General features: G+C 40.1%; 2 protein-coding genes and 1 long non-coding RNA gene across 3 annotated transcripts; all 3 read left to right on the top strand.

The window, feature by feature from the left end:
- Positions 1–1,318: 1,318 nt before the first annotated feature.
- Positions 1,319–2,218, top strand: LOC104604103 (uncharacterized). Its single transcript, XM_088900327.1, has 2 exons — positions 1,319–1,657; positions 1,988–2,218. The coding sequence occupies exons 1-2, from the start codon at positions 1,319–1,321 to the stop codon at positions 2,216–2,218; spliced, it is 570 nt and encodes a 189-aa protein (XP_088756453.1).
- Positions 2,219–2,553: 335 nt separating this feature from the next.
- LOC104604044 (small ribosomal subunit protein bS6c alpha) lies at positions 2,554–13,758 on the top strand. Its single transcript, XM_010268259.3, has 2 exons — positions 2,554–3,003; positions 12,988–13,758. The coding sequence occupies exons 1-2, from the start codon at positions 2,608–2,610 to the stop codon at positions 13,225–13,227; spliced, it is 636 nt and encodes a 211-aa protein (XP_010266561.1). The 5' UTR covers positions 2,554–2,607; the 3' UTR covers positions 13,228–13,758.
- LOC148801138 (uncharacterized) lies at positions 3,017–9,017 on the top strand. Its single transcript, XR_016084561.1, has 2 exons — positions 3,017–8,397; positions 8,723–9,017. It is a non-coding gene; the product is annotated as an uncharacterized LOC148801138 (long non-coding RNA).
- Positions 13,759–13,830: the final 72 nt, after the last annotated feature.

Below are 13,830 nucleotides of genomic sequence, written 5' to 3'. Positions count from 1 at the left end.
TTCACGGGCCAGGCTTTGGGCCCAACCTTACACTATCTCAGGCTCGGGCTACAAGCTGGGCCCATTAGAATTTTGACAAAAGCGAAGCCTAAGCCCGGACCATGAACAAGTCTACCCACTACCCAATGATCATTCTCATCCTTGATGGTTACTATTCTATTTCTTGCTCTACTTCCCATCGTAGCCTGATGGAAAAACCTTGTATATATTCTTGTCTCCTAATCATAGCCAATTTTTTCTGGATTTCAGGGCCCATATAATTTTCTCTCTCTTAAGTTGTTCCTTCACTTGTTCTTCCAAGTCCTGCTGGTTGGAATTTCTCTTCACTCAAAGTGGCTTGGAGCTTTTAGGCATTGTCCACTTTAACCTTACATAATAAAATAAATAATTCAAACCCAACGTGAAAATCTATTTCAAACAAATTGGATTAACAAAGGAAAAAATAATGAATTATTATGTTAAAATTAGAATTTAGGTTTTAATAAATCAAATTAGGTTACATTGAAATAAATAAGTATTGAGGTCCACTCATCCAATAACACTTTCTCTTTAGAAAGAATACAAATGTAAATATATAAAGTGCAAATACATACAAAATAATACAAAATACAAGGTTTTACACTCTATATAACACCTTCCAAACTGAGCCTAAAAATTTGAGGCGAGGGCGATGGAAAAATTTTGGGGGAGCTCAGCCAATAACTTCACTCTGCCCTATGAAAAAAAAAAGTGATTTAGTGATAAAACGAAATCATAAATTCATAATTGGCAATATTTATTCTTTAATATTGTGTGAATACAAGGGTAAATTACAAAGACCCCCCTGTACTTTGTTTTGCAATAAAGGCCCCCCTGTACTATGACCATGAGACAAAGACCCCCCTTGACCGTTAAGTCAGATGACATAATGTGTTAAATTACCAAAATACCCCACTAAATTTTTTCTATTTTCTTATTTTTGCCATTTTTTGCTTAAAACCTATTCACTGACTGATTCGATTCACGCGAGGAAGCCTAGATACAGATTTTATATATGTTGTTATTTTTTATTCTGATCATTTCTCTCTGTCCTATTTTGAGGAGTGTATCTCTGCTCTTTCTTTGATCCCATTCGGTAGCCTCTTCTGCGTTGCAGTCTTGAAATGGTTGGTTTGATTCAGAAACAAAAGAGACCAGAATAGAACTTGAAAAGTTTGAATTTCTTTTATGTTATTTCTCTCTCTCTCTCTCTCTCTCTCTTATTCATCGTCATCATATCTAGGATCTTGCCCACTCTATTCTAATAATTCCTTTTTCCTGTTGGTATCAGAGTGGAGCAATGGAAATTTTCCACAAAGCCAAGGCTATTCGTCTCCAGAGCCACCACGAGAAGTACCTCTTTGCCGAGGAAGACAAGAAATCGGTGTCCCAAGACCGCAACGATTCGTCTCGGAATGCCAAGTGGGGTGTTGAGTTCGTTGAAGGGGGGAACTATGTTCGTCTCAAGAGCTGCTATGGTAGATATCTCAATGCCTCTAATGAGGCCTTCCTTCTTGGGATGACCGGGAAGAAGGTTCTTCAGACTACACCCAGAAAGCTGGATTCCTCCGTCGAGTGGGAGCCCATCAAGGAAGGGTTTCAACTTAAGCTCAGGACTCGTTACGGCAACTTCTTGCACGCAAATGGCGGTGTTCCTCCTTGAAGGAATTCCATCACTCACGACATCACTCACAGAATTGCAACTCAAGATTGGAACTTATGGGATGTTGATGTCGTTGAAATCCATATTGATTCCCCTGTTCATCCTGCACAAACTATTCCCTAGTCTGATGATACCTCTGATTCCAATCCAACTTCGCCTTCATCCATCTCGATTAAGTCCAATAAATTATCAAAATTAGAGGTTCGTCTTATTTGATTCTTGCAACATGCGCAATATATAGATTTAGTACCTTCTACAATCGATACTAACTTGTTGGTGGTTTTCTGTTTATTTCATTGCTTTCAGTCGAGTACTTCTTTTGATAATTCACCACCAAAGCCTAATGGCCGGACAATCTACTTCCATGTTATGGATGAGAATGGAAATGTTGATGACACCATTGAAGGTTCTTCGTTCATTTTCAAGGGGACTAGAGTGCATGAATTGAAGCAAAAGTTGGAGGAAGAAACAGGGATCGAGGACATCACCGTGTGCTCTCGCAACCCATTACAAGGGGAATTGGACTGGAGTGCATGAACCGCCACTATTGTTCGTGTATAGTGAGGTCGGAGGGAAGATGAACAATATTTTTTTCCCTTGTCCGAATAGTTATTACAAGGGTAATATGGGGATTAACAAATATTATAACAGCTTTTTGGACGGAAGGCTAATAGAAGGGGGTCTTGGTCTCACGATCATAAGACAGGGGAGGTCTTAGACACATAAAGGGGTTTTTGTCACAGACCGCATAGTAAAGGGGGTCTTTGTAATTTATCCTAAATACAATGACATGTGTACTTGCACGTGCAGGATGGGGGTAGAGAGAGAGAGAGAGTAGCGAACGCCCGGGTGGGCAATTCACAACATGACTCCTTATCCAGATTTCCTTTTTCGGCTCTGTTTTTCGCTGGAGAAAATCAGCAATCATGGCCTCTCTTTCGTTGGCTTCAACCCTCACTTCTTCCTTCTGTCCCAAACTCCTCAACAATCTCAACTCTTCCTCGTCGTTAGTTCCATCTTTCCTTTTTTCCAGTGTCAGTTCAAGAGCTTTCCTTCGAAAAATCGAGCACCTGCAACAGCAGAGGAGATGCCTCCGTGGTCTTTCTGTCAAAGCCCTAACTCTTGACTTCTCTGGCTCATTCTTTGAATCAGGAGTCGGAGAAGATGATCCACCAACCCCACCTGGTTCTTCGATTTCGGTGGTGGAGGGCAAAGAGGAGCCTCAGTGCCCACCTGGCCTCCGCCAGTACGAGACCATGGCCGTTTTGAGGCCCGACATGTCCGAGGACGAACGTCTCGCTCTCACACAAAAGTATGAAGAGGTAAGTCAAATCTTTGACTACTCTTTCTTAATCTCTCTCCCTCCACCTCGCCTCAGTGCATACAATGATACATTGTTAACTTAAGTTTGGAGTACTTATTTATAATTCTAATTAACTCTTCCTTTTGTTACGATTTTCTCTCTGTTTTCTTTTGTTTTTTTTTTCTTTCGTTTAAAGTTCCTTCTTTTAATAATGTCTTTGGTAATTAGTTGTGAACTAAAGAAGAATTCAGGAAAAGAGGGGGGGGGGGGGGTATCTATAAAGTACTTTGTAGGAAGAAAATGAAATCTAAGGTCAGTGTTGGGCTTAATCCTGATTGGTCAAGATCAAACCATAATGAATTTCTCACTAGAGCAGTTTTCGTGCAAAGTTTCTAAGTTAATTTATTTTTTGGGTTCTTTTGTTTGTTAGTTGCGTCAAAGCAGCAAGAGAGGGAGCTCATTTCATGTTCTATTGAAATAGGTCTAATTAGGACGATGTTTCATTTTTTTGGTCTCTATAACTATACTAAAATCTTTCTAAAGGGTAAATTGGAGCATCTTGGTTCTCTGTAACAACCTTAAATATAACAAGTATGATTAAGAAGGCAGGTGACATTTCTTCTTACTGGTGCAGTCACATTCTAGATGCATGATTTTCCATTAACTGCAATCTTCTACGAATAAGTGCTTCTTTTATTGCTTGTATATTGTAAATGTAACTTGAAGTGCTCTTTCTGGTAATCTTATTGAATAAGAAGATTGTGAATATGTCATGGTCGTATGTGCATCTGTTTCTTTCTTTATAATCAAGATCGACAATCCTGGAATTTTTCGTTTTGTCAGCTGTTTTCAGTTTATTCCATTAGCTTCCTTTGTATGGAAAAGGTTTAAACAGCTTTCTCAAAGAACCATTCAACCTAAAAGCTTAAGCTGTTAAATGAGGTCCTTGAATAGGGTTTATTCTCTAACATGGCCCCTCACACGAAAGCCCCATTGGGCTTGAAGCGTGGACAGCACAGGCCCACCCATACCTTGCTGAAACTTAATTAATTATAATGGGGGTGACAAGAATCGAACACTAGACCACTTGGTCAAAGTGGCTTTGATACCATCTCAAAGAACCATTCAACCTAAAAGCTTAAGCTGTTAAGTGAGGTCCTTGAATAGGTTTTATTCTCTAACAAGCTTATTGTACAATTTACTACCTCATACTTAGGTATACAGGCAGCATGAGTATACTTATTGCACAAAACATGTAGGTTAGCTTGATTATGCTGTGCTGTGACTAGAGTGACTTAGACATGTTGTCAGATGGCTTCCCAAGTTTTTTGTTTCCTCTTTCTTTTTTCTAAAAAAATGCCTTCTTTAGAGATATATTTATATTTCTCAGCAGAGCTAAAAAGTTATATATCTCGGTTAATTAGAGTTACTTGAATCCTGATTTTTGGCAGGAACACTTGCTTGAATTTCTAGATGTGCAACAGACTCATTTCAATAGAGGCAAAGTATTTGGATGAAATATAGTTTATTTGCATTAGGCCTGTCAATTTATTGGATCTCTGTTGGATCAGGGCAGACCCAGTTCCAAACCAATAAGAAAATACAAAGACCCAATACCAACTGAGACCCTATAGGGGAGTAACAGGTCTAGAATTAACCCACTTCATTAATCGGGCTGTTTAATAACTAATCTTCTGGAAGAGATCATTTTTCAAAGAAAAGAAAGAAATTTATTGTTGATTTATAGTGATTCTTGAAGAAAAAGTAAAACAAGTTTAGGCTTCATAATTGAATGTCATCATTAATCATCTAAGCCTTATGATATCCCAACTACATGTGGTAGGCTATATGAGTCCTGGTTTTCCATTCCATTCTGTTTAGTGCCGTATCCGTTGTTAAATTATTGGCACTAAAATCACTTCTTACTACAACCCGTGTCCTTTTTGGTCTGCCCCTAGCCCTTCTAGCTCCCTCAGCTTGCAACAGATTTCTTCTTCTTACAGGTGCTGTGGATAGTCTTCTCCATGCATGTAACTAAACCATCTTGGTCTACTTTCTCTCATTTATCTTCTATTGGAGCTACTCCTAGGTTCCTTTGAATAAGTTCATTTTTCTATCCTTTTTTGCACCCATCCATCTCAGCATATGCATCTCTGTCACACTCAATTTTTGGACATGTTTCTTGACAGCTCAACACTCTGCTCCACGCAGCATTGCTGGTCTCACAAGCTCCCTAATTGAATGTAAACAGCTATTCAGAACTTCACCCCTGCAAGAAACGGTCATCATTTAAAAGAAACAACCTTCTTTGATGCCACAGTGGCTTTCATCAAAGGCTAGCATAACAGAAAATTTGGCAACATCCATGAATGGGGAGGGAATGCTAAATCTGAAGCAGGTTATTCCCATGGAATCTAACACTTCCCTTTAACAACGAAGCACTAACTTAGCTGGGAGCCTTCAAAAATGTTCTTGCTGTCTGTTGTTTGATTGTGTGAAGTGTGAATTATGCAGTGAAGGCTGCTTGTGCAACTGGCTGACTAAATGGGGAGAAAATCATGGCTGTTCCCTTGTGAAACAGGTAATTAGGGCAGGCAAGAGGACATGGGCAGTTAGATGATGAGGCTTTGAAGTTCTGAGACTTGGATATAAAAAGACATTTATATATCATATAGAAAATGATAAATATATATATTCTCTTTAACATTCAAGAGGGCCATCTTTTCCAAGTGTTAAATAATTGGTTTGGAGCTTTGTTGGTCCAGATTAGGGTACACTTGGTTCTGACCCAATATTATCATTGTGACTAAAGTAACTGGACCTATATTATTGGTTCTGACCCAATATTAGAATCAGATCAGTTCAGGTAGACTGGATTAACCTGGACACTTGACAGGTCTTGGAAAATGTGTTTCTTTCATCACTTCAAGACTCATTTGAATAGACGGATGAATGTTCTCATCACCATTTCAAGGATCTAAACAAAAGTCAATAAAAACTATTATTCTTGCAACCAAATTGAGTTCTTTTTCTTAGCAAAGCAAAGTTCCTTTTTAATTCTGTTGGATTGATGAACTATAGAACAACGCCTTGAAAGTTTTACCATGTATGACAGTTCAATATTCGGATTTCTAATTGTCAAGTCTTATCTTCTGTTAAGTTGATAATAAGTCGCTGTGGTTCCTTTTATTTTATTTTCATTAAACTGAGGATGAATATTGTAGAGAACACTGATGTGGGCCCCACAGCTGTGGTCCCCACTGTGTTCGTAGGACAGTATGTGTAATTATTTGTTTCAGTCATGTTAGTGTTAGTTGGTGGTCAGTTTGTTATTTTAGTTGTTATTTATTTCAGTTTTTTATTTGCTTTATCTGTCATGTAAGTACTAAGGGCAGATCTGTCATTTTCCCCTATGTACTGAACATAACCTATAAATACTAAGAGAGTGGCGGCGGCCGGTCAATTAGAATCTGTCACTTCTTTCAAACCTTTGTGTTCTCCAGTTCTTCTCCTCTCTTTTTCTTTCTTTCTCTTTTCTTCTACCTTTCCTAATCTGAAATCTATTAGGGTTCAAGGCTGATTGTAGTCTTGATCGCCTACTTGGTATCAGAGCCTATCTAGGGTTTCTCATGTGAGTCTAGTCCAACCGACCACATGAGAACTATCTAGGGCTGGAAGTTTATGAAGTGTTCGTTGGCTGATTCTTGGAGGTTACCAGGAGAGTTTAGCAGCTGTTGAAGACTTGCCACGGCTTGCAGAGTGTTGGTAATCAGGAAGAATCAGAGAAAGCTAGGGTTCAGGCAACCTTGGAAGGTAGCGAACAACATTCTCTGGGTAAGTCTTATTTATTTTCTAGAGATTGCTATCAGTCAAGATAGGTTGGACCTATCTAGAAGGAGCGGCCGAACTGTTTTAGGGTTTTCTCTCTATTCTAGGGTTTGACATTAACCTTGCGGCAAACCCAATTGTTGGGCCGAACTCTCTTATCTTCTTGGAAAGTGCTTGTTTTAGGGTTTTCTCTCAGAGGTGATCAGTTTTAGGGTTTCACATTGACCCTACGACAAGACCTAACTATACGGACTGCTTGGAAAGTGCGACTGAGCACTTATTTCAGACCTACGATTAAAACCCTATTTTTGTTCCAGCATCTCAGATTGCTCTCTAAGCTGGTTTCAGACCTATTTTTTGGTTTCGAGCTCTTTTAGGGGGCGAAAAACTTGTACGGACTGCTTGGTACTGTGATTGCCGATTGGTTTCAGATCAGATTTACACTGGTTTCATGCATATACTGTGATTGTCGATTGGTTTCAGATCAGACCTGCATTGATTCCATACTGATTTCTGATTGTGATCGACTATCCAAGTGTTGTTTTCTATTGTAGTAACCCTAACAGTTCGTAACTACTGATTCTTGACCAAAAATGGAGTTTAAAAATCAGGGAGAAGGTAGTTTTGGGAATAACAGTTATGGTAGTATATCTGAAACTGGGTTTCATATTACAACTGTGAGATTTGACGGGTCAAACTACTTGGAATGGACCCAATCAGCCATGATGGCTATTGGGGGAAGGGGAAAACTAGGCTACCTCTTGGGAGATGTGAAAGAACCTTCCAAGGATGACCCAATGCATACCAAGTGGGTTCAAGAGAACTACTTGGTTATGACATGGCTGTGTAATTCTATGCAGCCACATATCAACCGAAATTACTTGTGGGCAAAGACAGCCAAGGAGATATGGGATGTTATAAAAGAAACCTATTCCCAACCCCTTAATGTTGCCAGAGCCTATGAACTGAAGTGTGAAGTGAATAGTCTTAAACAAGGAGAGAAACCAGTTTCTGTCTACTTCTCTACCTTGAAATCCCAAAGATGCACAGACTCACAGAAAGCAAGTCGAGACAAATAGGGTATTTGAATTTCTGGCTGGCCTGAATTCAGATTATGACATTGTGAGGCAACAGATACTGACCAGAGATAGTGTGACCCTCTCTCAAGCATACTCCCTGGTGCATAGTGAAGAGACTAGGAGGAAAGTCATGATGCAACCTCAGCCCCTTTCCCTAGCCCTGGCAGCTGTTAAACCTAAATCAGGGGGTGATCCAGAAAGGGACAGGAAGAAGGAAGATAAACGAGACCTGGTATGTGAACATTGCAAGAAACCCAAGCACACAAAAGATACTTGTTGGAAGCTACATCCTCATTTGGTCCCAGCAAAACTGAGAAATAAGAAGGGTAATGCTCATGTGGTTGTGAATACTAATTCAGCATCCTCGTCAGGCACAAAAGGCACACCCCTAGAGACCTTAGCTGCGGTTCGGGCTGCCCTAATACAGTTGGAAAAGGAAGTTGGGAATTCAGTTCAGCCATCTCAGTCACCATCAGCCCCTGTCACATCTGCATTTGCACATTCAGGTACTCGAGCCTCAGCCTACCATGCTTTAGCTCCAGGTAATATTGAACACTGTTGGGTAATAGATTCAGGTGCATCCGACCATATGACTAGCTTGCCATCATTGTTCATTATTTATCACTCGTCCTCCGGTAGAGATAAAGTATCCATTGCTGATGGCTCACTTGTTCCCATTTTTGCAAGGGTGACATCAAGTTATCGGATACTATCTCTTTATCTTCTGTCTTGCATGTTCCTAAGCTTGATACTAACCTGCTTTCAGTCAGTAGTATTACCAAACATATGAACTGTTCAGTAACCATTTTCCCTGACTGATGTGTTTTTCAGGACTTGGAGACGAGGAAGGTGATTGGGACTGACCGTGAGTGGGATCTATCTGCTCGGAGAGAGTTCTCGTTGGGAAGAGCCAGTGGATAAGAAGTCATTTGTTTCTCAGTTTATGAGTCCGGTTATGCTTTGGCATAATCGATTAGGTCATTTATCTTTCCAGTCCTTGAAGAGTCTGTTTTCTGCTTTATTTGAGTCTGTTGAGTTGTCAAAGTTGAGATGTGAGTTGTGAGTTTGTCAAACATTGTAGAACATCTTATTCTTTGAGTAATAAAAGGAGTAATAATTCTTTTGATATTGTGCATACTGATGTTTGGGGGCCATATCACATCCCTTCTATGGGTGGGTACAGATATTTTTTGTTGTTTGTTGATGACCATACCCTTTTTTCTTGGGTCTATCTTATGCGTTCTCGATATGAGGTTCCCGCTCTGACTCAAAACTTTCATCAGATGATTCTAACCCAGTTTGGGGCCAAAATCAAAGTTCTTAGATCTGATAATGCAAAGGAATACTTTGCTAAGCCATTGACCTCTTACCTCTTTAATCATGGAGTTATTCACCAGAGCACTTGCCCTTATACACCACAGCAGAATGGGGTTGCCGAAAGGAATAATAGGCACATCTTGGAGGTGGCTAGAAGCATTATGTTTACCTCCAATGTACCTATTCGCTTCTGGGGTGATGCTATCCTTACGGCAGTATATCTCATTAATTGGGTTCCTTCCCGGGTTCTTGATATGAAAACCCCTTTTTCCCTTCTATGCCCAGACGAGGAGTTGTTTACCGTTCCCCTTAAAACCTTTGGTTGTACCTGTTTCGTTCAGCTTCTCGGGCCCCATCATTCTATACCCAGAGTGGGGATTTGGGTCTCTTTCCTCAGGGGGAGCGCAGTGGGAGTGGGGCTGTTCCTTTACCTATTCCACTGGGTGATGAAGGCTATAATGATGAGGGTGGTCAGAGGGACCAGGAGTTGAGAGTCTATCACAGGCGATGCAGGCAGGTTGATCCCAGTCATCGGTAGTCCAGGCCAGCTCCAGTTCCTTCTGCGGCTCCAGATCCAGGTATTACAATCCCAGGGCCCACTGAGACACCTTCCACTGTTGCCACTTCCCCTCCTGTAGATGAACTTGACCTCCCTATTGCCGTCCGTAAAGGGAAACAACATTGCACCACATCTACAGCTCACTGCATTTCCCAGTTTTTATCCTATGATCGCCTATCTCCCTCTTACCGGTCCTATCTCACTTCCATTGCCAATGTCCCTATTCCAAGAACAGTGCAAGAAGCCTTATCAGTTCCAGAGTGGAAAGATGCAATGCAAGTTGAAATGGATGCCCTGTTGAAAAATAATACTTGGGAGCTAGTTGACCTACCCAAAGGAAAGAAACCAGTTGGATGTAGATGGGTATTTACTGTGAAACATAATGTTGATGGCTCCATTGAAAGGTACAAAGCCCGGCTGGTTGCAAAGGGGTTCACCCAGACTTATGGTATTGACTACTTGGAGACATTTGCCCCAGTAGCCAAGATGACCACCATCCGAGTTCTATTATCCCTTGCAGCAAGTCATTCTTGGCCCTTGTTCTAGATGGATGTTAAAAGTGCTTTTCTGAATGGAGACTTACAGGAAGAGGTCTACATGCAGTTGCCTCCTGGATTCTATGATACAGAGACAGATAAGAAGGTTTGCCGACTGAATAAGGCATTGTATGGTTTGAAGCTGTCACCTAGAGCCTGGTTTTATAGATTCAGACTAGCCCTTGGAAAATTCGGTTATGTATAGGCCCAGTCAGATCATACATTGTTCATTAAAAGGGTGGACTCCTCTCTGACCCTGCTTGTTGTATATGTGGATGATATTGTAGCGACAGGAAATAATAATTGTGAGATTGAGTCCCTCAAACAGCTCCTTCATCAAGAGTTTGAGGTGAAAGATCTTGGTGCACTACGATACTTTTTGGGTATTGAGGTTGCTAGATCTAAACAAGGGATCTTTATCTCTCAGAGAAAATATGTTCTAGATCTGTTGGCGGAAACTGGAAAGTTAGGTGTTAAGCCTGCTGATACACCTATTGAACAGAATCACAAGATTAGTGCAGAGGGCGGGGAGCCTTTTGAAGACAAAGTTATGTTCCAACAATTGGTTGGAAAGCTCCTATATCTCTGCCTCACTCAACCAGATATCAGTTATGCAGTTAGTGTTGTCAGCCAGTACATGCATTCCCCTAGAACTACTCATCTTCTTGTGGTAGAGAGAATATTAACATACTTGAAGAGATGCCCGAGTAGAGGTATACTGTTCAAGAACAATAATCACATGAAGGTGGAGGTCTATACAGATGCCGATTGAGCTGGGAGTGCTGATGACAGGAGGTCTACCTCTGGATATTGTGCCCTTGTGGGAGGTAACCTTGTCTCTTGGAGGAGTAAGAAACAGAGTGTTGTTTCCCGCTCTAGTGCTGAAGCTTAATACAGGTCAATGGCTAACGGAGTGGCTGAAATCCTATGGCTGAGATCATTACTTGAAGAGTTGGGTATTGATTATGAGAAGCCCTTGATGCTGTATTGTGATAATCAGGCGGCTATTAATACAACCCACAATCCGGTGCAGCATGACAGAACTAAGCATATTGAAGTTGATCGACATTTTGTGTGAGAGAGGGTCTCATCACAAGAAGTGTGTCTCTCGTATATCACATCCAACATGCAGCTCGCAGATATCCTCACCAAGGCTGTACCAAGGAAGAAGTTAGAGGCAGACCTATCCAAGTTGGGAATGATAAATATCTATTCCCAACTTGAGGGGGAGTATAGAGAACACTGATGTGGGCCCCACAGCTGTGGTCCCCACTGTGTTCGTAGGACAGTATGTGTAATTATATGTTTCAGTCATGTTAGTGTTAGTTGGTGGTTAGTTTGTTATTTTAGTTGTTATTTATTTCAGTTTTTTATTTGCTTTATTTGTCATGTAAGTACTAAGGGCAGATCTGTCCTTTTCCCCTATGTACTGAACATAACCTATAAATACTAAGAGAGTGGCGGCGGCAGGTCAATTAGAATCTGTCCCTTCTTTCAAACCTTTGTGTTCTCCAGTTCTTCTCCTCTCTTTTTCTTTCTTTCTCTTACTTTTCTTCTACCTTTCCTAATCTGAAATCTATTAGGGTTCAAGGCTGATTGTAGTCTTGATTGCCTATTAATATGTTGCAGAAAATCTACAAGATATTACCTTATAGACATTAACGTAGAATCTTTTGCACCACATTCACATTATATTATCTTGTGGAAACTTCAAAAACAAATGGGTTTAAAATTTAAATATCCACTGGCTTTATATTTAAACTTAAGATTCCTTTATCATGATTGCATATCAATAACCAACTGACTTACTTTTTGAAAGTCTGATTTGGGAAATTTGTCTGAAATAGTATTAATTTCTTGACAAGAACTGTGGATATAAGATTGCAGATCAGCAAATGGAATGGCCGATGCTCTAGCAAAGCAAGGAGTAAATAGGGGGCTTTATTTTGGGCTTGCTTGTAGACTGTTTATAATTTTGATCTCTTTAGCCATCCTTTGGGTGGTGAAAGTTGTTCTTCTTTAATATTCTTAATGAAAGTTACCGTTTCCTATCAAAAAATAAAAAAGATTGTGGATAGTCTTCCATGTGACAACCTAGGTGGTTGCCTGAAAGTTGATTTGGGGCAAATTTCAGCCCCATGGTGGCACAGAGCCCCTGACATAGAAGAAATGAAAGCCTCTTATTTAGCAATCTTTATACAAATATTTGTTCCAACCATTAATATTATTTTGAAAGGTAGATACATGGTAATATGTAGAGAAGAACTGGACTAGGCACCTAACATGTGGTCCATCTATAAGGTCCCTTTTCTGATTGATTGTCTGGTGCATGGCATCTCTCCTTGCAGCATAAGTAGGAAATTTCATCTGACAAAGAGTTCTAGTTCATTCTCTGGAAGACCAAGAGAACAACTACTGTTAATCTTACGTTGTCAATGTATGTGCAAACTTATTGATGAAGGGTAAATGCAAAAAAGTTTGTTTGGTTGTATTTCTTCCCATGACACGTTAATAAAATTTAAGAGAAAAGCAAAACACAGTTAGGGTGGATCACTTATGACGCAGAATACTAAATGTCTCATCCTGCCTGTCTAGGAAATGGTTCCTCTTGTTCAATAAATTAATTTATTTTAAAAATTTCTTGGTGCATTCTAAGGATTTTGTTCATTTGTTTTCTCTTGCAGTTGCTCGTTGCTGGAGGTGGGATGTATGTTGAGGTATTCAACAGAGGAGTCATTCCGCTTGCATACAGCATCAAGAAGAAAAATACGGCTGGAGAGAGCAACACATACTTGGATGGAATCTACCTTCTTTTCACCTATTTCACCAAACCAGAGTCCATAGAAGCACTTGAGGAAAGACTGAAGACGGATGATGATGTTATCCGATCCTGTACCTTCAAGATAAGGAAGAGGAAATACTAGAAGTCTGGTTAGAGCATCCTCCTCCAAAAGAAAAGCATGAAAGAAAAATTAGTAAATGTCATCATTTTCTTCTGCTTTTCTTGAATTGCGAGCTATATTTCTGAAGCTAATAGCAAGGATTTTCTTTTGGAAACAATTGGGCCAATAGATGCTACTTGTGGATGTTGAAATTATCCAGATTGATAGTGAGGAAGCCATGATCAAAGAATTAATTTGCATTGATTGGACATCGGAGGAGTCAACGGAATGGTTTTCAGATGGTGATGGTTGCTACCATCCATAATTCTCATGGCGGGACCATTGATTGGTGTGTCCATCTGTGGCTATCAGAAAAAAAAAAATGTATTATTTTTGTTGGCAGCACAGTTGTTTTTGTTTTAGAAAACAAAACCATTCATAAATTAGATCCCCTGCAAAGTTAGACTGAAAAATGTGGTGCTATCATTATGGCAGCCGATGTGAACTTCCCATTGTATGTCCTTTGTATTTCTGACCTGATCAAGTGACAAAAAATATTCAGTGTTCAAAGAACTGGATTGGACCAGCCGGTATAACTGGAAAAGCTGTGAATTGGTCCACCAGCTGATTCAGTCGTACCCTCAA

This window comes from Nelumbo nucifera, chromosome 3, assembly GCF_055504915.1.
Source record: "Nelumbo nucifera cultivar China Antique chromosome 3, China Antique-T2T, whole genome shotgun sequence".
Classification (NCBI taxonomy): domain Eukaryota; kingdom Viridiplantae; phylum Streptophyta; class Magnoliopsida; order Proteales; family Nelumbonaceae; genus Nelumbo; species Nelumbo nucifera.
This window is presented reverse-complemented; position numbering and strand designations above follow the sequence as displayed.

Coding starts and splice junctions, on each gene's coding strand:
- LOC104604103 (XM_088900327.1), top strand. CDS start 1,319: ATGGAAATTTTCCACAAAGCCAAGGCTATTCGTCTCCAGAGCCACCAC. Junction 1,658..1,987: donor GTTACGGCAACTTCTTGCAC/GCAAATGGCGGT, acceptor CATTGCTTTCAG/TCGAGTACTTCTTTTGATAA.
- LOC104604044 (XM_010268259.3), top strand. CDS start 2,608: ATGGCCTCTCTTTCGTTGGCTTCAACCCTCACTTCTTCCTTCTGTCCC. Junction 3,004..12,987: donor TCACACAAAAGTATGAAGAG/GTAAGTCAAATC, acceptor TTTCTCTTGCAG/TTGCTCGTTGCTGGAGGTGG.